At 44.2% G+C, this 25,923-nt stretch overlaps 1 protein-coding gene across 2 annotated transcripts; it reads right to left on the minus strand.

Moving 5' to 3' along the window:
• Nucleotides 1-443: 443 nt before the first annotated feature.
• On the minus strand, nucleotides 444-15,027 carry prkcg (protein kinase C, gamma). Of its 2 annotated transcripts, none has more exons than XM_041941958.1 (16): nucleotides 14,786-15,027; nucleotides 11,364-11,395; nucleotides 11,171-11,253; nucleotides 10,112-10,223; nucleotides 8,714-8,842; nucleotides 8,444-8,600; nucleotides 7,846-8,047; nucleotides 7,134-7,331; nucleotides 5,042-5,215; nucleotides 4,652-4,743; nucleotides 4,131-4,193; nucleotides 3,818-3,956; nucleotides 2,584-2,664; nucleotides 2,285-2,392; nucleotides 1,450-1,590; nucleotides 444-605 (listed from the first exon to the last, which is right to left on the minus strand). In XM_041941958.1, exons 1-16 carry the CDS (start codon nucleotides 15,025-15,027, stop codon nucleotides 444-446), a joined length of 2,115 nt encoding a protein of 704 aa, XP_041797892.1. The 2 variants fall into 2 exon arrangements, with proteins under 2 accessions (XP_041797892.1, XP_041797893.1); XM_041941959.1 differs by having other exon boundaries at nucleotides 7,134-7,267; nucleotides 7,794-8,047.
• Nucleotides 15,028-25,923: the final 10,896 nt, after the last annotated feature.

Raw genomic sequence — 25,923 nt, forward strand, 5'->3', positions numbered from 1 at the left:
AAGAAAAAAAAAGTTTTGTAACGTTACACAGGTATATTTTTTTTGGATAATCTAAGCTATAGAAAAGTAGAGTGTCAAAGCAATTCATTCTAAAAACATTGCATGCAAAGGGATTCATTTATCAGGTTCATACTACAGCACTCTTATATCAAGTTACGGGATGTCTTACAAAAAAAAGTCTAAGGTGGACATCTACAGTAGAACACTGGCTTTGTTTGCATCGCTGCAACATATTCTGTGACTATCAAGGTAAAATACATCAAAGACAGTGCATGAATATAAAGGTGTCTTGGCATTTTCATGTAAACGTCAGAAAACTGGTTATGAGAGGTGTCTTTAATACGGCTATATACGGCTCATGTTCAAATTCTGTTATAAAACTACTATTAAGGGTAGTTTGGAAACACTTGGAGGGGCTGTTGGAGCAGGTCTGGGAGCCATTTTCAAACAGCAGTGAGTGGCGAGGGGGCAAAGTCTGGGTTTAGGAAGGAGAAGCCCTGGAAGTCTTCCTGGTTCATTGCTGCTAGTATATCCGGGTCAGAGGGAGTGAGCGCTGACGGAGCCGCTGTGAAGAACTTGTCGAAGTTTTCGCCCTTTTTCCCACCCTGATGAAGAAGAAGAAGAAGAGGAGATTAAACGCATATTCTCACATGTTTGTGGTTAATACTGATTGAATGCAGGCCGTCATTGTTCTTCTGAAAAAAGACACAACATAAGAAAAGACAGATTATAAAAACACACCACCTCCGTACCTTTCTCTCACCCACACCCTCCTTTTCTCTCTAAGGAGCTCACTACCACACCTACTGTTGGAGGAAAGCTGCTCACGTCTCTTTTCCTGCTCCTGCATACGACAGCCGCTCTGCTGGATGATATGAATCTCATTTGGCTAATGGGCCTGGCCTCTAACCCCTTAGCATACTCAAGGCACACCTCACCATTAGCCAGCGGGGCCACAGACTAGCGCGGGGAAGGCTAATGATGACATATATTTGCATATGGGAGGAGCAGGCAGGACCCCAAGGTCAGAGGGTCTCTGTCTATTATGACTGGATTGTCTGTTCCTGAGCGTTTAAAGCCCATCACTAGGAACCAGCGGAGGTGATGAGAGAGAAAAGAGAGGGGAATGAGGGAGAGGGAGGGAGGGACAGGGCCATTTGAACAGAGAGAAGGAAGAGGGGATGAAATGGCCAACGCGACGTGGACAGCTGAGAGAGGAAACATGCAGGGAAATGAGGGAGAGCGTGGGAGCCTGAGAGAGCAGAGACAGATGGAAGAAAGTGACAGCTTCAATTCCCTAAAAGTGTCCTCAGAGAGACAGAGGGAAAGAGAATGGAAGAGAGGGGGAGTAGAGAGGAGAGTGGCAAGAAAGACAGAACGATGAAAGAAAGACAGACAGACAGAAAGAAAACAAGTCTATAGAGTCTGAAGTCCATCTGTTCAACTGACAGTTCTGGGCTTGAAGGGCGGCTGGATCTCCAGTCTCTCCAGACGGTCCCAGTCAATCCAGCGGAAGAACGGATGTTCCCTGATCTCTCTCTCTGCTTCCTCTCCCGCACCGAGACGCTTGGCCGGGTGCTTCGTCAGGAGCTGGAGTAAGAGTGAGGAAGAGGAGGGGAGAGGTACAAAAAAGAGAAGAAAAACATACATGATACAGTTGAACGATTTCTCCTAATGTTCTGCTTTTGTTACAGCTGTCAACAATGTGCATGGTAAGCTTTGCTGTATTTTCAAGTATCACTCAAAGCAATAGCATGTAATTTAACTAGTTTTCCATAATTGACACATGCATCCATATTGACTGTGGGTGCATTTTAAAGGAAAAGTTCAACATTTTTGGAACAAGGGCCAAGACTTATTCACTGTTTTGCTGACAGTTAGATGAGAAGATCAACACCACTCTCACGCTTGTATACTAACTATAAAGCTACAACCAAAACCTGTTAGAAATAGGGAAGCAGCTAGCCCAGCTCTGCCCAACGATAAAAAAAAAGATGTAATAAAGCCCACTAATGAACATGTTACATCTTGTTTGTTCAATCCTACAAAAACCAAAGTGTAAAAATGACTATTCGTGGTTTTAAGGAGGTTTATGTGTGGGAGTATTTCTTGGCAACTGACTTCATGAAGTCAGTTAAGCTTTGCTGTATTTTTAAATATTATTTTAATATGTTTCAGAAATGTAATACAGTGTAATTTCCTTTCATTTTTCTGATTTACAATTATCTTAATTGTCTGTGTGCTAAATGTTATACGAGTGGGAAGAAAATGAGGGGTGACTAACTCCCTTGCAGATAGCGACAGCTTCACGAGAGAGACTTTTCGGGTATGAGACACTCTGCTCCATGATGGACTGAAACAGCTCCTCCTCGTCAATACCATCAAATGGTGGCTGCAAGAAAAAGATAGAGAGAGGAGAAAAAGAGTAGAGAGTAACCGCGAGGCCCCGAGAGCAAATTGAAAGCAAATATATTGAAATTAAAGTTCCTTTGAAAGTCTTTTGAAGTGATTACAAAGAACAAGTACTGGAGGCTTAAGTGTCTGTGCACACGGGCCTATTGTCAGGATTAAGCTGAGTGTTACCTGTCCTGCCAGCATTTCATACATCAGAACGCCATAGGACCACCAGTCTACTGCTTTATCATAGGGCTGATATGCCACAATCTGGAAAGGATGGAGAGAAAAGGAGAGGAGATAAAGGAGAAGAATGGCAGTGCAGAGACAGGAAGTAGAGAGAAGACAGGGAGAGTGAGGGAAAGTGCAGTTGTGGCGGTCGGCTGCTCTCTCGGATGATGTGCAGCTATCAGACACAGCCGGCGTGAAAAGCAGAGGGAGGGACGAAAAGGGAAAGCACGGCATTAGGAAGGGTAAATGTATGAATGAGCTCAGAAATAATCAGCACATGACTTTGGATTTGTGTGTTTGTTTCCCCGGAGTTAGTTTGTGTGTGTGTGTGCGTGCGTGCGTGCGTGCGTGTGTGTGTGTGTGTGTGTGCGTGCGCGTGTGTGTGTGTGTTGGGGGCACAAGGGAACAATTCCCAGCCCCTGGGGAAATATATTGTATCTCTTCCAAAATGGCAGATGCGGGAGAATCAATGGGTGTTTACATAAGAGAGTCAATACCCAGGGGTTCCATAGCAAGGTTTACAATATCAAAGACGTGCACAACAGTCACATCTCCGCGTTCTCTCCCCGTCTGTCTGTCCACAAACCAAACAAGCTGCGTATCACCTTCAGTCTCTCTCTGAATTTATTTTGTTTATGATGACTTAAGACCGAAATGCACGCATACATATTTCAAAAAATTTGTAAGGTAAACATTACACAGCATACCGTTATATATTTATATATGGATATTTTGCATTTCAAAAGGGAGAAAAGCAAAGCCACCTCAGCTCTTTTCAGGCTGAAATGTGCATCATCATCGATGAAATGATTCTGCAGTTAGTTTGCACTGGTTTGTGTGCCTCTCAGGGGAGTTCAGTTACTCTTGTTGATCACAGCAAGAGAAAGGCAAAACTGGCATTACAAGGTTTCTGAAGGACGATCGCCATTTCTACGTTGCACACGCACACACCACCGCTAATTGAATTATATGAAGTTAATTATTCAAAAATGCTGACAAGGTCAGAGAGGACGGGGAGGATGAGAGCAGCTGCAGCGAAGCAGCCCGCTGTCTCACAGCGGTGCAAAACAGGTCAAGCAAACGAAGAGGGGAAGACAGGGGTGAGACGAGGGGAAATGAGGGATCTGAGGAACAAATAAGGGAAGTTCAGGAGTTAGTCTAGACCGCGAAGTGAGAGCAGGGGTCGGCGTACCTCTGGGGCGATGTAGTCAGGGGTGCCGCAGAAGGTGCGTGTTGTGTCGCCCTGGAACATGCCCTCCCTGCACATCCCGAAGTCAGCTATCTTTATGTGGCCCTCGCTGTCAAGCAGCACATTATCCAGCTTTAGATCCCTGAGAAAGGAGGAGATTGATCACACAGGTATGAATCATTTTGATAGATAACATCTTTACAACAGTCATTAGCTACAAAAGACATGATAAATCTGTGTCAAGGCTGTGTGCTGCACTGCAGAGCAGTGACAGCGCCAAACCAGGCCGTGTTAGACAAGCAGCCCACTTCTCTACCTGTAGATGATGCCTTTGCTGTGGAGGAAGAAGAGGCCGACCGCTATCTCTGCTGCATAAAACCTGGAGGGAGAGAGAAGACTCACTATGGTTGCTTTATCTTTCATAAAATTGGCCCAAGGTTTTCAGCGAGGAGTGAGGGAGTGAAGCTCAAGAGGGTGATGAAAGGGAGGGCAACCAAATAGATGAAAGGCAGGAAGATGAAGAAAGAGAGCTGGAAATGAGCAACAGGATAAGAATTAGTTTTAGATGATTGATCAAAGATTATTGATTAGATGAACAGCCAGAGGGGAGGGAAAATGTAGATGAAAAGATGAGATTAGTAGGAGGAGAAAGATGGAGGAAAGAGAAGAGGGCTGGTACTTGAGTTGATGACTTTTTATGAGTCACCAGGTGTAATGAACAAAGCTAAGAGATGAGTGCGTATGTAAAGGAACAGAAAAAAAGAAAGGCAGGAAATGAGAGGCTGGAGATGAGAACTGTGATTAAAGGTAAAAGAAAGGAGCTTTTTGACTACGCACGCTGCATGAGGCTCTTTGAACTTTCCAACTATCTGAATGTGAAACATCAGGTCTCCTCCGTTGACGTATTCCATCACGTAATACAGACGGTCCTGCAGAAGCGACACATGGAGACACACACACATATACACACTCTCCGTACATAATCACCTCTTGTCCAAATTAAAAAGCAATCTGTTAAAACCTCTCCTCCAGGACCAAAGACCTTGTTAAAGAAAGCAAGCTAATTATTTAATTTATTAATCGAAATTCTCAGCCGACCTGGGCTGAAACAGCTCCCGGGAGGAAAATGCAGCCAAAATGTCACGCAGGTTTATGGACAATTTAATAAAAGTTCCGTGGTTCATTTAGGACGCACTGCACCTTCTGCACACGCAGACCTACACACACCTCAGTCTGGAAGGCGCAGTAGAGTGATGTGAGGAAGTGAGGGCGAGAGGAGAGCGCCAGAACCCTCCTCTCCACCAGGGCGCTCTCCGTGTCCTCGTCCTGGAAGAGGACGTCTTTCTTCAGCACCTTCACGGCGAACAGACGCTCGCTGCCTCGCTCCTCCGCCAGTAGCACCTGCGCAGACACAGAGAGAGGAGGGAACGTTACTGTAACAACAACAAAATCCCAAGACTTTTAAAGGGAGCTGCTGCATGTCTGCATGAAGTCCACAAATAAACACAATGTTTATTTGCAGACAACAGTACACCTACATGAAGACAAGTACAGCTACTCAAAAAGCATTTTTAAATTCCAAAATTCCCTTTTTGAAAATTCCTCACAGTAAACAGAACAGCACTGTCTTTTTTTCATTCCATCCAAGCTTCATTTCCAACTCTAGCTAGAATTATACATGTACTGTAATGCTGCCAGTACTGAACATTTTTTAGGTCATTGTGTTATGAGTGACAAGGCGCTCTAGTTGGGAGAAAACTAGTTCAATTAATAACATGATGTGCTTTTGAGGCACATTTGCAATATTTTGTTGATTTTTGTGCAACATACCAAGTGCCCAGCACTGAAAACTGCATGTAGTTGGAAGAAAGTAAAACAGTGCAGGAGAGAAAAAGAAAAGTTATCACTTTATACAGACAGATGCAGAAAAAAGTTCAGCGCTGTGCACATTTGCACCGACATGGTGAAATAACTGAGGCAATGTTTAATTAAAGCTGCTCTACGCCTGCAGATTTCAAGACACGTTAATGTCATAAATGAAAAAGCCGGAGCGGCTCTCGTGTTTTTATCAGGCATTAAAAACGCATTCAGCGGCTATTTTCGCACTCTGTGAAATTGGCTGCTAGCGGGTTGCTCTAATGATGCAGTAATTTTCCACAATGAGAGCCGTGTGACCCAGGTTTTCACTGTGGTTCACGGGAAAGATATGGTCAAGAGCACCGGAAAGTGCTGACAACAACACTGTTTAAAACCGTCTGGCCAAGCTGCAGCACTGCGCTGTGATGGTCACCGAAGGAGCTCATTTTATTTTCAAATAGTGGTGAATAGTACAGAAAATTACACGGTTTCATTCTTTTGAAATCAATGGGACTACACAAAGCTGCTGCTTGTGAAGGAAGCTGTATGTGTGTGTGTGTGTGTGTGTGTGTGTGTGTGTGTGTGCTATTGATGAACTGCCAGTCACTGAGAAAAATCCTGCCGTCCTCTATGATCGTTTCTCCCGCTCTTCCCTGTGGTCTCACATAAAAATGGGACTCATCACCCTTCAGAATATTACAGATCTTACTAAACAGTCACATGCACATGTAGTTTTTCCTCGTGTTCCGCTCTCGTTATACCATTTCCTCTCGGTCATTTTGTCACTTTCCACAGCACAATAATCCTTCCCTCTTTCTCTCTGACCTGTCTGTCTCTTTCTCACTTCCCCTCACTCAGCAGCCCCGGGGTCTGTCTCTCCTTCCTTGGGTCGTGCTTTTTTTTTTTCTCACATCTTACGTAAGTCGAGTCTATTTCTCCCGTCCTCTGTAGACTCTCCTCTGACAGTTATGAAACAGCACAGGGGGATTTCAGAGGAGGAAGAAGGACTCAAAACTCTATTCTCTTCATTATGCCTCATCTACTGGGGAATTAAAGAGAAAATGGAGAGCAGAGGCTCCCTTGAAATGAACACCTCCAGGAGGTTTGTCTGCCTGTGTGCCATGTAGGAAGCCAGCCAGCCTGAGCTCACGACTGCTGACAAGACTAAAGAAGAAGCTAAGGGTTAAATGAGTCATTTGACAGTGGTAGGAGAGACAATGAGCATGTTAGTAAAAAAAGAGGTTTTTTTTCCCATAGAAATTCTGCCTTACTCTGGCCAGGAGCTGCTGTATGAAATGCCACTTGAAGGTCAACTCCATCAATAGAAGAAACGATTTCAAGCCAGGAATAATCTTTGTTGTTTTAAGAATGAAAGGCCTCTTTGATATCACAGCTGTTGGATCAGAGGTGCTGATTGTGTGTCGAAAAGATGACATTTGCTCTCAGTGGCTGCTGTGTTTACCTTGCCAAAGCTGCCTTTGCCCAGCACCATGAGGAAGTTGAAGTCGTGGATGCCCACTTTGACTTTGGCAGGGCCTGGGGTGTGGACAGGAGGACAGGATGGTACAGGGGTCGGGGACAGGGCCACGGGGAACCCTTCAGACAGCGAGAGAGGCATCGCTTGAGGCAGAGAGGGTGTCGAGACGTCTGGCTGAGGCTCCTGGAGAATTGTAGTGGGAGGATTGAAAGATGAATGGCTGGATGCAGTCCAGCACACACACACACACACACAAACGCACACAAAACCTGAACACCAAATGAACCAAACTCCTTCCTACCCCTAGTTTTGGATTACAGTCAGGCAGAACAATCCTGCACTCTGGTGGAGACAGAGGGAACAGGGAAGGGAGGGGACTCTATATAATTTATTATCTAATTATTTAGCAACAACACCAGGCATAAATCTTCTGTGTTTCCTCAAATAGAATTGTAAGGCGAGGGACAGTTCAAGCTCCTGACCCAGGGTGAGCAGTGGCAGCTGTTGTTTATTAGGTGTAGGCAATTATAAGCTGATAAGGGCTATGCCAAGGCCCTGGGATAAATGGTCATTAGCATGGTAAAAAAAAAAACTCCACTGGGGTGAAAACAGGTATAAATATCTCCACTGCTGCTTTTTGCTCACCACGAGGATCAACTGATGGCTTTATTTGTCCGTACTTGAGAAAATTCCCTACCTGCAGGTCCGGGTCGGGCACAGGGATGTTGTAGTACTCTCCCTCATCTTGGGCCAGCAGTTTGAACCAGCCGCTGATGGGACGCCTGAAGATCTCACTCACTCCGAATGACAGCGCTCCCATGAAGTCGTTCCTGGACGTGCGGTCCCAGTCCCACACCTCCACAGACAGTCGCCTGTCCCACTGGTGACCGCGCACTGAGCTGGAGAGACGAATACCAAAACTCAAAGTCACTGGGGAGAGTTCGCTGGCTGTGTAAGCAACACAACAATGCACAAAGACACAGAGGGAAACTGTTGTTTTATGTTTGTTTTTTAATTTCATGATGAATTTCCCAGGTTTCCGAGGCAAAGTTCTAACAGCTCGGTTCTCCTCAATATCAGAAAAATGCACACATAAAGGTAGTAAAGGGTGAACACTGCAGCATATATTCAAGGACCATCAACCTTATATTCTATTCTCTATTCTCTGTGTTTCAGGGTCCTTTTTACGACTCTGTAATTTCAATTTCTGGGATATTTTATTTTTATCTAAAGCACATTTTGTCCCAGACCCTTTTAAATTTTTCAACCTTGGATTAAAGTTCTTGAGGACTCACAAGGTGAAACTCTCATTCCAGACGGGATTGAGTGTTGAGCGGATGGTCTTGGTCTTCTGTTTGCTGTGGCTCTTGGGGTCTGGAATCAATTTCAGTTTAACATATGGGTCTGACAGGCCGTTTGGATCCATGGGCATCAGGTTGCGAGCCTCCCGCACTGGAGAGAAAGTCGAATAATAGAAAGTACAGAGAGAGAAATGCTTCATTACAAGCAAACTTCTCCTTTTTGTTTTAAAGCTTCACTTCCTATGATCCAGCAGGTCCTCTCACCTGTGACAAAGACATCCTCCGACTCTCCTCTGATAGTCAGGTGGATCCTCCCTCTCTTCTCTGTGTGGTCTTGGCCACAGAGACTGGGAACACTGGTCTCACACCGCCGATGGACGTTCATGTCACAACCTCACAGTGCAAACATACACATTATGAACAAACACATGCACAAATGCCAAAAGAGATAAAAACTGACGTTCAGACATGATAAAAAGTTTTTTAAAAATTGGTTAATGGGTTAGGGTGCATGCCCAGGACCAAACCTAAACATTGCAGGTCCAATGTGTGGAATTAAGTTTGCAGGTTGCAACCAAATAAATACCTTTGCCTCAACCTCCCCTTAAGTGGCTGCCAAAAACCATAGACTGAATAAAACATGGACCTATAGGTTTCTGAAGAGCCATTGTGAAGCTCAGTGACAGTAGCTCTGTTGCCATCTTGGCTGTGCCTCACTCCACCAAACTCTTGGCTGATCCAAAAATCCAAAAATGGGCAAAGAGGTGGAGTGTGGGTGGAGCTGAGGTGGGCCGAATGACGCCTGGTTGCTGAAACCTAGCAGCTAGCCGCGACTCAAGGTGGCTGTGCCCATAACTATGCATAACTAGAAGCCTTAATGTAATTAAAACAAGGGAAATGTGCAAATTGGCTATAGAGACAAAACACTTTTTTTTGTTCCAGACCGTAAACATGTTTCTGATGTAAAATTAGATATTTCAATATGGATGTCAATGGGGATTGACTCGGTTTTGGAGCCAGCCTCAAGTGGCCATTCAAGGAACTGCAGCTTATGGCACTTCTACGTTGGCTTCATTTTTCAGCGGCAGAGGTCGCTGCCTGCTAAAAATATGAAAAAAATGCAAAAGGATCAGTTCAGGCCCAGAGTTTGGTTTGTCCATTCTGGGTTGCTGTAGAAACATGGTGATGCAACATGGTGGTTACCCTGGAAGAGGACCCACTCCCTCGCTCAATATAAAGGGCTCATTCTATCGGAATGAAAATTAGGAAGATAAGATGATTAATTCAGCTGTCAAGTCTTACCTGTATGTACTGTAAGTCTACAACCAGCTTATCTTAGCATTAAGACTGGAAACAGGGGCAAACAGCTATCCTGCCTCTGTCTGAAGGCGACAAAATTAATCTCTTAGGTTCACTAATTAACGCGCTACATCTAATTTCTTTAGTGTGTACAAAAGCTGAAGTGTAAAAACAACAGTTTGTGGCTTTAAGGGAGTTATGTACTGGACTATTTCTTAACTATAACTAATTTTGTCAGGAACATGCAGCTTTTGTTCCCCAGCTGGGAGACGAGTCCCAGTAATGTGAACTGATTTTTATCCCCACAACATGACTAATGCAAGTGCACAGATTTATCACACTGCTGCATGTGGTGAGACTCACTGGAACATTTCATGCCCTGGTGTATGAGGCCGTACAGCAACGAGCCGCAGTGGTCGCAGAAGGTGGGACTGGAGTAAGTCTGGACCTTAAATGTGTGTCGACTCTTCAGGTCCTGAAATCCAACAGAAACAATCTGCAGTGAGGACTAGCGCGTACACACACACACACACACAGAGTGACCATGGAATAAACTGTGAACACACACACATTTACACACATTCATGCAGAGTATGATTAGTGGAGAGATGTTGAGTGGGGTATTCATGCACAAGCCAATTAGATTTCTCCGCTGGGAGAAGACATATAAATGAGAGTGCATGCAGGCAAGGCTGTGTGTGAGTGTGTATGTGTGTGTGTGTATACTGTGCAGAGAGGGATGAATCATTTTTATCTCTCTTCAGCTCATCAGACCCCAGCGCCACCACTCTCCACACACCACCTCTCCCAAACTGTTTTCCCTCCCTCGTCCCTCTGAGTCGCGATTTAAAAACACCTCCTTTTTCCCTCTGTGTGTGTTCCTTTCACTCTCTTATCCTTTCTCTCTCTCTCTCTCTCTCTCTCTCACACACACACACACACACACACACACACACACACACACACACACACATTCCCCTTGACCTTATTTCTGAGGCAGTTTATTTGGCTGGCCAAAAAAAAAGTGAAGGAAAGACAAATCTCCCTGAAATCCTCAAAATGCCACAGAGAGGAAGACAGAGCAGTCTGTTACTCTCTCCCCCCTCTAATTCTCCCTCTTATCAGTCCCTTCCACCCTCCACCTGTATCTCCCCCATTCTCTATCTCCAACTCCCTGCATCTCCGAGGCCTTGTAGGATGACATGACATGAGTGCAGACGTCACAGATGAGGATGTGAGGCTGTGCGATGCGAAGGATGTATGGATTGACAGATGAGTCATGCACACGTGTTACTGGCAATGAGCGCATGGCTAAATATGATGATAGCGATGCGGTAAGTCTCGACAGCAATGGAAAACAAGAAAGTAAGAGGGAGGTGAAAGTGAAAGCGCTGTCATGGATACGCTGACACATCTGCTCACATCTGGCTTGGGGCCTGTCACAGAGCCAGGACAAGTGAAGGTCACAAACTCGTGACATCTTTTGTGGACCACAAAACTGCAAACTGGAAGAAAACACAGAGAAAAAAATCCTCAAAAATGATTCACACTGACAAAATCATCTGGGAAGATTAAATACTGCAGAAAAAAGCAATAACACTGGGTTTATCTTTACCTTGACATTGGAATCCCTGTTTGCCGATGCCCCTGAGTAAAAAAGGCACATGGATTAAGACAAGAATACAATCTTCCCTACTCTTTAAGGTGAAATATTTTGCTTCTTAGACTGTTTTGCAGCCAGAAGAGTAAAGATAATGCTGCCAAGAGAGAGATAGGGCTGTTGCATTATTCCATCCTTTATTAAGACCAACAGACGTGCAGGCTCAAGTTGAGAACAAATTCTCACCACTGGCTGTGTTTGAGGCTACCAACTTCAAAGTCATTATGTGTGAAGTTTGAAGTTTCCTTTCTAAGCTGCCGTCCAGGTCAAGTAGAGCTGTGTCAATTATTGTCACACAAACGCTATTCTTCTGTTTACAGAACTGCGGTGTTGGCTAGTTTCCAGCATCTCCTTAGAGCTTTAATTGAATAATTAAAGCCATTGATTGACTAAAGAGTCCACTCAGCGGCTTGCCTGCTGTGAATCAAGTTTTGATTAGGAGGTTTAGAAAGGAAAGACAAACGGGACACCGCCGAAAGCTCCTCCACAATCATACTGGAGCGGCCCAGGGGTTCACAGGAAACTGACCATAATCACTGATCTAAAATCAGTTCACCAGCTGGCTGAGTAATAATTAAAGATGGGGCTGCAGAGGGTAATCTGATCCTTGATCAGCATTCAACAGAAGTCTCTGTCTGGAGCACTGAGCGCATGAGGCCAGTTCTGCTTTTCGACCAGCAGAGAGCATTAGAGAGCCAAGTTAGGATTTGGAGAGAATCCACAGTGTTGCTTGCTAGCCAGAAATCACAGGGAATTCACTGCATGTTAAATTTAATGATGCACTGAAACACCTTAGCAACACATGCCATTAAAGGCACCATGAAAAAACACAAGAAAAACACTGTAAAATGCACCATAACGCTCAAAAGCATCAAAGTATTGATTACAAAGTAAAGGCAGAATGAGTAGGATCAGTTGTGGTTTGTAAACGCGACATTCAAAGGTGGTCCCTCCTCACCCGCTCGTAACTTCCTCTTGAATGGATGCTTATGATCTGGCACCTGGTCGCTACGTCTCGCCCTTACACCCCACGCGCTGATAATTGCTGGAGGCTACACACCCACTGCCCAAGGGTTTACATCAAGAAATGTCCCGATCACTGCAAAATAATATCCCACGCATTCTGCCTTTAATGGAAATGAAAATCAATGATGGTTGAATTCCATTTAGCTGCCTAGTTTCAGGGTCCTGGTGTTGTGAGAGCTGGCTCACGGTCACACTGTCACAGCTTACTGGGACAGCTGAATACAACAGAACCATCTTTGGTGTTATTTGTAACACTTGTACTTTTCGTACAATGACAAGCCAAAATGTCTGCTGTGAAAAGGCCTGTTGGATCTGTCCTTCTGTCTGCCTGAGATAAACCATTGTACAGCCTTATTCAGGGATTTTAACCGTTAATGTATGACCCTTAAAAACAACAGGTTACTGACTCCAACCACACATAAGACTGAACTGCAACACCAGTGTCGCTTCAGAGATAATTTCACCCCATTGATAACTGAAGGAGCCATAGAAGGTACAACCCATTTCCTTTTAGAGCCTGACTTAATAAACAAGATATTTACATTTCAAAATTAGGACTATCTTTTCTTAGTCATTAATTAATCTACTAATCCCCCTGGAGGCTTCAACATCCAGGTTGACATCCTGTGTGAAGGAAAAGAGTTTTCACCCTCAGCTAAGTGCTGCTGCCGCTGCCAAGGCAGCAGCCAGTTGGAGAAATGTCCTGAAAGCTACCCAGAGGCTGCTGGCACATGCACCGCCCTGCATCCGACATACACCCCCACCATATGTCCAAAGACACAAGCACACAGCCACACAACGGCTTGCACACACTGCCATGGCTTCGCACGGAGGAACACACTCACTGCATGGTCGTCTGTGTGCAAGACACATTTCTTATATGAGTATCTGTGTGCCTGCTTGTCAGAGGCAGAGACATTAAAAACACATTTACCCAAGTAATGTACAGTTTTGAGGCACTGATACTTTGCTCGACTGTTTTTTTCTTTTCCTGTTATATTTTGTTTACACTGCATTCACCTGTGAAGACTTTGCAGGTTAATATTTGCAAAAAACAAACAAACAAACAAACAAACAAACCCATATCATCCCTGCCCTGTGAAAACCATGTATCTCCAAAACGTCCACATTTCATCAGGAAGAAAGGCGGCCCCCAGTTTTCAGCCTTGAAGCGATGCATGTTAACTTTCAACTTTGTGTCATGATTTATCCTATCATTATCAAATGGAAGAAGCAGGAGAATTTCCTAAACCCATGCAGGAACAGGAAATCCTTCAGTTTATATGAAAAATTCTAAATCCCCAGATTTGGAGATTCGTGGTCTTCACTGGACATCGATGAGTGTAAACTCGAGCAGTTTATAAATACTTACTGTAGCTCTAGGGCTCACTGGAGCAACTACAACAATTAAAACACGACTTGTGTTCAACATTAAAAATCTAACACCGCAAAACAGAAAACATTTCAGAATTAGTGCTGCTCCTACCAGTATTTATTTGACTGCTCGGAGCAGTAAAATCTGTAGCACTTTTGAATGCGGGACTTGCTGATACTTTCTGATGAAGCCTTTTTTTATGTTGTGGTGTTTGCACTAAAGCACACTCCACCGATTTTACGCATGAAGTTCTGTTTACTCATTATGAGGAGTACTACAAGTACCCAGCTTGAGAAAAGAGTTCCATAATGTGGCTTTTCGTGGCTCTGGAGGAGCTTCCAAAGTTTGACAAATAACCCAATTGATGGCGGGATGGCAGACCTAATGTGAGTCCCTACTGACTGGCATCATGGGAATTGCAGGGTCCAGTATTTTTGGAGTTCAACACATACTACAGACTAAAAGTCTGACAATTTTGACCCTTCTTGTTTTAATCTGTCCCCTGTGAGCCCCCAAGCTTTATGGAAGTGACATACTAAATCACAAGAGTTCCATTTTAAGGTCTGAATAATTCCTCCTACACTGCTGCCTGTGTGTGTTTGCTGTGTGTTTGGTCTAACTCTGTGTGCAAGCATTCATACCAAAGAAAAAACTGCGTCCTAATTGCGTGTGCAACTGTATCTGTTTATCTCTCTATGTGTGTCTGCATGTGTCTGTGCGTGCACATGGAGTTCCTAAAGTAACTCCAGTATCGTGTGGGCTACAATGTGGAGGTGAGGTTATGTCATCAGATCAGGTCAGTGTGGTGGCTACACAGTGTAGGCTGTTTCTCCAGCAAGCAGCTGGATCCGGTGGAAAAGAGAAAAAGTGCAAAGGAAGTCAGAGTCTGATGGAGTAGTGGGATGCCTGAGGAGGCGGCTTATGAACTGCTGGGTTGCTTTCTGTGTAAATGAGCAGCGTGTGTGTGTGTGTGTACCAGATGAAGTCAGTGCAGTGGCTGCAGAAGGTGGGCTGCTTGAAGAAGCGGGCCGTGAACTGATGGTCTTTCACCTCGACAATCCTCTTGTGTTTGAGCGCTCCCTTCCTCTGGAACACGGGCACCCTGGGTGGAGGGGAGAGGGGCGAGGGCAGAGGGGAGGCACCGGGAGAGGTTGCCAATGTTGGGGAGGCCAGTGTCAACGGAGAGAGGGAGGGGGAAGGGGAGACCGGGGTGGACATGATGCCTGGAGGACACAGCAGGAAGAGCAGAGAGGAAGGCAGAGGGGGAACGGATGATGAGCTTCAGTAACGACTCGGAGGGTATAGAGATATACAGGCGAAAGACCTTGAACATAGGAGAGGGAGGCCACAAGGACAGGGAGGGGCAGGAGGGGGGGTGGTGGTGGGGGGGTGATAGAAAGTGTAATGGGTCATGGTTGAGACAGGAGTTGTATTAATGGCACACAGGATGTAGGGTGGGGAGCGGTGAAGGAGTGACGTGGTGGAGAGAGAAAGCTCGAGAAAGGATGAATGGACCGGAAGTGCCGAGGAAGACGGAGGGAGCACAGGGAAAGCAGCAGGTACAAGAGTGAGAGAGAAAAGAGAGGGAGGGAGACAGGAAGGTTAATTCACACACGGAGACAGAACTCTCTTAAGAGACTCTAGACGCTAAACGATTGGTGCAAACTCACTGTGTGTCCCACATACGGCCCGTCCATTCTACCTACATCTCCCTCTCTCTGTACCCCTTATATCTCTATCTTCTTGGCAGCAATGAATACCCCCCCTCACCCACCCCCTGTTCGTCATGTCAACTGTACCTCCTGTTGCCATGTCAACAACACCCCCACCACCTGCTCCAATATTAGAGCCTGTATCCTCTCTTGACTTCCTGCCTGCCCTTATTAGCAATTAGTCCCATTTCTGAAGTAAAGTTTGGACCAGAATAATATGTATATGTCTATAGGGAATGAGATGTGCTGGAAAAAGTGCAAAATGGCAAATATTAGCTGGAGAGGTTGTGGTGCAAGAGTTGCATGCTACTAAATGATAAATGAAACACCAACAGAGATTTAATGAATAAATAAATAAGCCCATAGCAAAAACCGATGTTTGAAAAAAAAAAAAAACGTGAAGAAATGATGGTGTCTCAGCAAGAAGCAGCAGCAAATCAATCAAGAAGGGTGAAAGTGGAGAATGGTGGGGAAAAGAGTGCTCAGAAATTAGTAAAATAAGAAGACAAATAGGTTTTAAAAATGTGTGCAAGCAAATGCGGAGATAATACAGGCACAATACCTGAATTTGTGGAGATTTTGGAGAAAGGGCTCGACTTAAGGACAGCTTTCTTCTCTTCCTCTCCCCCTGCTCTTCTCTTCGTTTGGCTCACTTCAAAAGAAAGGCTAAGGTGTCACACCTGTGGCTGGTTGCTTCACAAAAAAAAGAGAGAGAAAGACGGGAAGAAAAGACAGAAAAACCAAGAGAAGCAGTGCCGTGGCTGTGGTAGAAAAGAATCAGCCCCCAAAAAAAGAAAAAAAAAAGAAAAACCTATTACAACAAAGCGAGAAAGCAACAAACGTTATAAGAGATTCAAGCTTTCTAGGAACCAAAGATAGAAGAGTGAAGTGGTATGTATCCGTTAACCCAGAGGCAGGGTGAGGAGGAGGACGAGATAGAGAGGTGGTATTCTCTTTCCAAGATTGATTCTCTTTTTACTAAGAAGAGGACGAGAGATGGAGAGAGAGAGGAAGAGGTAGAGAGAGAGAGGGAGAGAGAGAGACAGAGAGAGAGAGGGAGAGAGGAGAAAGATTGAGGGGACTAGGCAGCGATTCATTTTGAAATCTGGGTTACTTCTCTCAGGAGAGGGTGAGGGAGGTAGAGGAAGGAGGACGGATGATACAGAAGCTGCCATTTTGCCACCACCAATACAGTATGGACAAGCAAGCGCCAACTGTCCCTCACTTCCTCTAGCGCCAGACGGAGAAAGGAAAGGGAGAGGAGAGAGGAGAGGCAGGGGATCCAGTCTGGAAGAAAAGAGCAGAGAGCTTCAGACGTAGAGAGTCCAAGAAAAGGCTCGTTAAGCATTGCTAAAACTGGAAACGAACAGTTACAACTCATGGAGTTTTGCAGCAGATCCAGATGACTGAAGGATCAACAGGGCCTGTGGAATAAACAACTGTGTTAATCTTTTCTGCAACAGTGCAGTTAACAGTATGTTCAACACATTTGCAGTTTGCTCTGAGATCAGCGCAAGTGGTGGCATGATAACACTGCTCCACTGTGCACTGAAACCAGGTCAGTTAAGCCTGATGGGAAGAGTAGTTTTCAAGAGAGAGGGGCTGTTTGTACATTGAATGCCCATACCGTCAAGGGCGTACGCATGCACACACATGCGCGCACACACACACACACACAGAAATGTTTGTCACTTAGAAGGACACTGTATTGACTTACATCCATTCATCAGACACAAACCAAATCATAAAGCAATAGTTCGACATTTATTGCACTTATTTGCTTTCTTGTACAGAGTCAGGTGAGAAAATTGACACCACGCTCACGTCTGTAGCCGGTATATGGGGCTGGAGCCATCAGCTTAGCTTAGCACAAACACAGGGATCAGAGGGAAACAGCTAGCCCGGCTCTGTCTGAAGGTGACAAAAAACGCCAACCTGCATCTCTGAAGCGCACAGATTAACATGTTATATTTTGTTTGTTTGGTCTGTACAAAAATCAGAGTGTAAAAACAACAATTTGCCGCTTTTCAGGGGGGCTATGTGCCAGAATATTTGGCCAGCCCTGGACCAGTTGCCAGGCAACCAGCAGAGACTTGGACTACCATAACGTGTTAATTAGTGGACTTTTGGGGGTGCCAGTAGGCCGATTTTCTTACTTTACATTCAGACAGAGCCAGGAAAACAGGGGGAAGCAGCCCCCTGTTTGTAGTCTTTATGCTAAGCTTAGCTAGCCAGCTACTGGCTCCAGCTTCATATTTACCACAGAGACTACAGAATGATATCAATCTTCCCACCTAAGTGTCGGCAAGAAAGCAACTGCATTTCCAAAAATCTCATACTATCCCTTTAACCCCAAAACTCAACAGTTTAGCTTGTGGGGATCAGCTTTTTGTCCCCAAATGGGAGTTGAGCCCTCATTAAGTGACTGTGTGAACAAATGTTTGTCCCCGCAATGTGAGTAATACAAGTACACACACACAAATACACACTCACGGCCACACACACAGATACACACACACACAATTAATCACACTCCATGCGTACACGTGGTCTATGGACAATCTTGGGAGAAGAGAGCAGCAGGCTGGAGCAGGGATGCAGGCAGGCAGGGGACGAAGGGGTGGATTGGAGTGGGACGGAGAGACTGAGAGAGGGAGCGAAGGGTTGAAGGTCTAATTAATGGAAATGTAGGTTATTAGTCTCCTGATGAGGACACTGGCAGAGAATTAATTAACAATTATAATTAGCAAGATTGTTAGAGAGCAAAATGGTGTCAGCCAGCAAGATAAGAGTGAGCTAGTGTGCACAAGCGTGTGTGTGTGTTGGAGGCTGTCATTATTATGCATGTGCTTTAAAAAAAAAAAAAAACAGCTGTGCGAACATGCCCTATCTGACAATGATATATGTCATTTCAGCATTAGTCATGCAGAACTAGCAGCTGATTGGAAATGATAGTGGGCTTTTCCTCCACACAAGCCGCCACCAGACCTTTCTCTATAGAACTGCCATTACTGTCTTCATTTTCTGGCCCATAAGACACACACTCTTCATCGGTCTTATCTTGGATGAGTCATGTTCTTGTTCTATTGTCACAAATAAATGAGGAAGATGTCCTCGTATAGTGAGAGAGAGAGAGAGGGTGGGGGGACAAAAATATGAGCTGTAGACCATGCACTCCTCCGTAATCAGGGCATTGAAAAACAAAGCACATAAAGGGCTCACAATGCTTCCCCTCCATGCAGTGTGATGAGTAAGCACTTGTGGCTCTAAAGTGTCTGTATCAGTGTGCGTTTGCATGCCTATCGGAGCATGCTTTACAGTGTTTGATCCCAGGCCATAAAAGCCTGCTGGTGTGCAGCCAGCCAATGATACATCGAGGCTGTAAACCGAGAAGATGTAAACACGCGGCAAAATGAAAAACACATAGATTCAGCCTGTGTGATTAAGAGCAGACAGAAGTGAAGACAATGCGAAACACATGTCAACAGAAGAAAAGAAAAATAAGATTGATGAAGAAGACACCCCCCCAAAAAAGACAATCTGTCTCTCTGTTATTATAATCTTTACAATAATCACTCGTATATGCCAGTTCTGGAAATTACTGCTGCCATTTCTGAACATGAACACTTTCCATACCCCTCCCCCCTCCCCCTTTCCTCTCTCAGTCTACAGATGGCTATCTTATTATTTCTGACCATGGCTTAATGAAACAGAAAATTCTCCTCCGATGGAATCTTTTTTGGGGGACCAATCAGCACTTCACCAATTACACGCATCCATTATCGTCTAACGAGCGCTCACTTGCATCAAGCGCCGGCTTCAACCTGGCTGGCTGGCTGGCTGGCTTTCTCCTCCAATGAAATTAAGGTAAATTGACTTGCCTAACTGTTGTTTGTGGAATCAGGGGAGAAGTGGTGTCTGAGGTAATCATATCTGCCTGTTAAATTTGTCTCTTCAGAACCAACTGGCTCTGTTTGCTTGTATTGGCTTTCTGTTGGGGTGTGCTTCTATTTGCTTTTTTAATGAAGAGTGGTCCGCTGTGTTTTTGGAAGAGAGCAACAAACCGCCACGCCAGTCAGATGAGACATTTGGCAGGCGACTGGGGCCCATCAACATGGCCTACAAACTCTGTGCTGAGGCAAATAAGCCTGCTCTCCATATTTATTTTACCGCTGACCTGCCTCTCATTGCAACAAACAAATGCTGCTAAAATGGAAAACCATGCAGACAAATGAGAGACAGCGTAAATTAAAGCTAATCTATCGGATAAAGTCAAGGATTTTGGTCTGTGGAGGGACAAATATTTAGGGGAGTGGTCTGAGGAAGACATGTCATATATTAAGTAATATAACATTGTTTTATAAAGCCTTTCACTGGTTATGATGTCTTTACAAGTCTTAATACAACACACCAGTCATGCCCCATGAATCAATAACCCATTGCATACTTTCCCATTTTCTTTAGTACCATTACCTTCTACTATGTTCTGGTATATTTCTTGCCTCATGGTTTGAAACTGTATTTTTTTATGCACTGCACAGTGTGTGGAAGAAAATGTAAAAGTCTGCTGTCTCCTTGTATAACCCAGCATATTGCTTGCTCTCCATTCATTTTGAGAGAAACTGATTTTTTGGGCACTTTCAAGCAGCATAAACGAGCCCTGAACACATCACTGACATATTCCCATGTTAGCAAGCAGTTGCTTAATTACACATCCAACAGCGACGGAGGAACATTCATTTGGAGCCATGCTTCTGGCCACCCGATGAATGTAAATCTGATAGTCACTTTTCTTTTATCTGATTTTGTCTCCACAAACATTTTTGGCTCTTTAGCTGCTAAATGCTTCACCATGTTCACCAACTAGTTGTTAATTGTGTCTGTCTGTTGTTTGGTGCTGAGCAGGTAGCGCACAGCACGCAGTTTTTTACTGAAAACAGCTGGCTGCTGCAAACACATCTCCACAGCGGCGAGAATGAGTCAAAACAGTAAAGCTGCTATAAAACCCAAAATATTGAGCTGAAAGACACTAAAAACCTGGAGGTGATGGGACCTGCAGAGTCGATAATTCTCTGTGGGTTCATCAATAAGAGTGACCCTTTCACATACAAGTAGTCATGTGATCCATTATTAATATTAAAATATTGATTATGGCCGGTTAAAACAAGACATGCACCTGATCAATATTTCATGATTTTGTGTACGTTTCTGTATATTTAAATAACAGAATATGGTGTTATTTACCCATTCGTTATTTTTTGAATCTAGATAAATAAAATGTTTGCGTTTGTCAGATCTTTTCCCCACTGAGGTTGAGTTTCAGGCCTTAAGTATAATTAGTTTGGGACCGGAGCCAACACATCATAAACAGGCATGTGAGCTGCAACATATTACTATTCTCAGTATGTGCACAATACTAACAAGAACTCAAAGCCACAGCTGGAGGCTGCAAAACCTTTCTTACTGCTGCAGGGAGGTAGAGAAGGTTGTGAACAAAATGTGCTCAAGGGGAAGGATGAAAGCAGGAGGGCAAGAGATTCAGGGTAAGAGGGGCGACTGGATAATGAGGCAAGGGGAGAACAAGGTAAAGTCTGAGGATATCTTAATCTTCATCCCAGTTTTCTAGGATGAATTCCCTTTGGGTAGGTGGCATTACGCATGCACACACACGTACGCACACATACACACACACACACACACACACACACACACACACACACACACACGGATGTAGTGTGAATAATTATTGTGTCCTAGATGTGGTGCTAATGTTGCTTCAAACCTATTGGCCGCAGCATACACCAAACTCCTGTTTCTGTTGATGTTACCACTCTATCTTAAGCACTGTTTGCACTCAAAGCTATTCATTCTTTCCACTTTATGTTCTGACAACAGGACTAAAGAGACAAAGAAATCCTTAAGCATCAAAATACCAAAATGGCATACAAATAAATTATACACAACAGGCACGGCATTAGAGCTGAACTGAAGACGTCTTAAGACATCTCCTGTGGCTCTATGAAGGGTATTTTTTTCACTATCTTCTGATGTTTATAGAACAAAAAAAATTAATCAAATCAAGAGATAACAATCGTTGTTAGTTACACCCCTCATCAACATCTTTTTTGATTATCTAAAAAGTATTTGATGTCATATTCTCCTTTGCTGGCTGATAAGATACGAACCAGTTCAGCATGAGCATAATGGCGTACAACAGAAAATAGCTGCTTCAGTATGTGGAATAGCTTAAACATCCACAGAGATCCCGGTGAACCAAATTAAGGGGAAAAATTTGCATTAAAAATGGTATTTGCATTGTTGTGTAAATATACTCCACATTTATTATCATTACAATTACTCAGATAACCACAGATTGTCACAACTGCTGCTGCTTGGAATGATAAAAAGCACGCTAACATACAAACAGAGAAACACACATGCGACAGAAACAAAAGACACGTTTGTGCACATATTCTCTCTCCGCCGTTCTCTCTCTCTCACACACACAACACACAAACAAACAGTGTGGTGCAAACTGTGGGTCAGTTAGCTTATTTGTCTCTGGCCGTGGCCCATTGTGGCTCTTGAAAATGGAGGAAGCGAGAGATTGGCTGTGAATCTGAGGAAACAACACACGAGATGAAAGGGTGCTTGGGTGTTTTTTCAACTTCAGAGATCAAGCTGATGAGTTGTAGAACCCTGAAGCGATGCACACATGATGAAAGAGAAACAGTGCTCCGCTTCCACATGTACTGTACGTGTGAGAGTTAAGTGTGTGTAGATATACATGGACATAGATTTAGCTACTCAGCAGATATCAATGCACATTAGACATATATTTCTTCAGACATTTTTAAGAAAGACAACAGTATCAGCAAAAGAGCAGTGAAAGAAACAATAGAGAAATTACAGTATCAATAAAAATGTAGTAGAAAGGGAAATCCGCAGGGAGGACAGAATGATTTTAAGGATGGGATAACCAGAGATAGAGTAGAGCAGAGAATAAATGAAATGACAGAGTTAGTCAGAGGAAACAGAACTGAAAGAAAATCAAAACAGAATGGGAACCTGTTATAGGTAGAACACTGAGGGCTGAGATGGAGAGCGAGAGGTGGGGGAGCGTGGGGGCCACTGCACTGCATAGCAAGGGACAACACTCCTGTCGCTAGAGAGAGAAGAATGAGAGAGAGAGACAAAGACAGAGAGGGAGTGAGAGAAAGTGTTAAGCCCTGCACCGCAGACATGCTTTACAAATCCCCAGGGACCCGGTGGCAGATCAGTACAGGATCAATCTGCTGCACCTCAGCAGGGACGCAGCACGCTCCTTCCATTCCCACACACCGTTCATGAGTGTGTGCGTCACCGTACTGCATGTGTGTGAGCGCCTGTGAATGTGTGTGACCGCGGAGTTGGAACAGAAGTGACTGAGGACTGGGAGGTGCTGCAGCAGGGAGAAGAAGGGAGATGGAGGGAAAATAAAGGAGCAGGTGGGAGAAGGCAGGAGTTAATCAGATACAGCTGCGCTGGGTGCAGACATTTATCAACTGGCCAATCCAGATCATACATATTTTATTATTTCAAGATAAAAGCATAGTTGAGCAGAATTCACTCCATATAATGCATATTTAATCAAATGAAAATTGTGTTCCTGTATTTGGTATCCATAAAAACACACTACATCACTGCTGGCATCTAAGAGCACCCAGCTCTTAGATAAATGACAGAACACAAAGCCAGTGATCGAAATCCCACACGGGACATCAAGGATCAGTTTATCCCCTCCACTCTCCCATCATAACCGTTTGAGACAAAAGCATAACACTGACCTCAGATCAGTGTTTGGGGACACTATGATCCAACTGCCTGTAACTCAATCTTATTAGAGCGTTAAGTCATTACTGCATGTACACACAGAGGCCTCACAATGCAATTAGCCATTAGCCCATCACACTGACAAAGCATGGCTAATTAGCAGATCGCAGGCGCACAGGGAGCAGAACAAAACATATTTAATATCCCCATCAACACTCTTGCAGAATATCATGTGTCAGGTACTGTTTGGATGTTTTGCCATGCTTGGGTGAGCAGCATTCTAAAGAAACAAGTTTGGGAATAAATTTAAATCTAGCTCTGAGAACCAGATAAGAGATTTTTCCACAAAGGACGATGAAAGTAAAAACTATTTCAAATTCAGTATCACATATCCCTGTGTTTGCATCCTCTCTGACTTTATCTACTCCTGATATAATTAATTTGGCTCATGAAGGTTAAAGAAAACCCCAACACAACAAAACAATACAAAAAAACTGAAGGCCATCAGTGCAAATATCATTCAACACAGGTCTATGGATGACTTCCCAGAAAGCTGCATCGGGGTCAGGTCTGTTTAAAATTCTGTTCTGATCAGCAGAAACACATCTGTTTGTTGTAGTAGAAACAGAGCTGGTCAGGCTCTGACTTGGCCGCAGTTGGCTGAGGTTGAGAGTTGAGGCAGAGTGTTAGGTGTGTTGCTGTCTTTGAGGGCCAAAGAAGTGGATTATGTTAGGTCAGCTCTGGCCAGATCAAAGCAAAAACTCTGACAAGAACCGAAAAACCTCTGAGAAATATATGCAAGCAAGCATGGACTCGCGTGCGCGCACACACTCACACAAACACACACACACACAAACATACACAAATAGGCTCACACACACACTTTGGCAGTGGACTGCCTGTCAGAATGCCAGAGAAACTACACTTTGAGCTCTCCATAAATTTACTTTGAAGGAGTTCTGACTGGGTAATAGCTTGTATGGAAAATACTGTCACAAGAGAAAATACACACTCAGACACACACACTCTCTCTCTCTCTCTCTCTCACACACACACACACACACAATGCACAAACACAATCTCAAAGCCCCTTAGTTATAATCGCATTTGTGACAAAAGACTTGGAAGGAAACACAGCACCACTGGCATTAATTAAAGAGAATCATATTTTATGAAGCAATTCTCAGGAAGTAAGTGCAGCACTGACCCTCCAGCCCCACCCCAGACAGACAATGTCAAATAAACTAACACGTTTAAATTAGGGCATAGACCAGACCAGTCTGGGCTAGGAGCAACATCACCCTACTAGCAACCCGCCTTAGCAACCCGTAAGTAGGCCTATAGTGCTGGCGAGGTTACTAGAGCAGAACTGCGCCTTGTACAATGCTGAAAAGACACACACACTGGTTTCTGTGGGTATATGTGCCCTGTCACTGGGGTAGGACAAGCTTTTCATGGTGCAACATGCAGACCCTAGACCTGGTGAGTACAACGTGTGGCACTCCTGTATTTCCTTGATATAATTCATGGCCGAGTCAGCCAATGAAGACCCTGTTTGAATTCTGGAGCACCACACGTATTGCTTCCCAGGTAACAGGCCAGTAGAGAGAGGGGATGAGCTTGAGGCTGCACCAGGATCTCTTACAAACTCAGGCACTAGACTAGCCTGGAGCACACTGCACTAGGCTGGACTGGACTGTTCAATGCATACAATTTGACCAGACAGTAAATCTGATAAATCAAAGCAGATTAGGACAACAAGGTAAATCAAAAGAGGAGCAAGTCAGCAAAGTAAAGCAAATTGAACTTGACAACTCTAAACAGGAACTGATGGATCAGAACAGGCAGGACAGTGCGAAGCAGAGTGCAGGACTATACAGAAAACTCAAGTGACAGATGGCTCAAAACAAGAGAAACAGTGATTGTGAATGTACTTAACCAAATTTTTACACAAAAGATTCTGCATTTTCAAGAAATTTGAGTAGCCAGAGTGTGTGTGTGTGTGTGTGTGTGTGTGTGTGTGTGTGTGTGTTTGTGAGTGTTTGTGAAGCCACACGTGTGCCTGTGTGGGATGATCACACTACTTGAGGCAATGCTTTAGACTGCAGCTTAGTGAGGGCTAGAGGAAGATGAGGATCATTGGCTGAGTGATTTACGCATTGTGTGTTAAATATGCATGCACAGCAAAGTGTGTGTGTGTGTGTGTGTGTGTTTTTCAGAAATAGTGGGAGAGGAAAAACAGAGGGAGAGCAAAGGAGAGCACTACAGAATCATGCTGTAGTGGGTTTTTACACATGATTAGAGCACATGCAATAGGCGTACATGGCATGTAGCCTCGCAACATAAAACACACACACATTCAATACTAGAAAAAGTATAGACACACTACATTTACATGCACGCATTTTCCACTATTATTCCGAATATGACAATATTCCAAAGTTGAAATGGGCAATTTAAACAGCATATTCTGTTTGAATATTCCAAACTAGGCCTTATTCCAAACGTTACATTTTCCGATCGAGACATGGGATTAAATGCCAGTATTATTCAGGTTTTTGGAGCATTCTTTGGACACAGCGCAGGTGGG

Source organism: Chelmon rostratus, chromosome 8, assembly GCF_017976325.1.
Source record: "Chelmon rostratus isolate fCheRos1 chromosome 8, fCheRos1.pri, whole genome shotgun sequence".
Lineage (NCBI taxonomy): Eukaryota > Metazoa > Chordata > Actinopteri > Chaetodontiformes > Chaetodontidae > Chelmon > Chelmon rostratus.

Bases quoted from the DNA above. Each gene is read 5' to 3' on its own strand.
- prkcg (XM_041941958.1), bottom strand. From the start codon at position 15,027: ATGTCCACCCCGGTCTCCCCTTCCCCCTCCCTCTCTCCGTTGACACTG. The intron at 11,396-14,785 runs GTACACACACAC...TTTTTTACTCAG, and splicing joins CACTGCACTGACTTCATCTG to GGGCATCGGCAAACAGGGAT. The intron at 5,216-7,133 runs GTAAACACAGCA...GTGTCTGCGCAG, and splicing joins GCAAAGGCAGCTTTGGCAAG to GTGCTACTGGCGGAGGAGCG.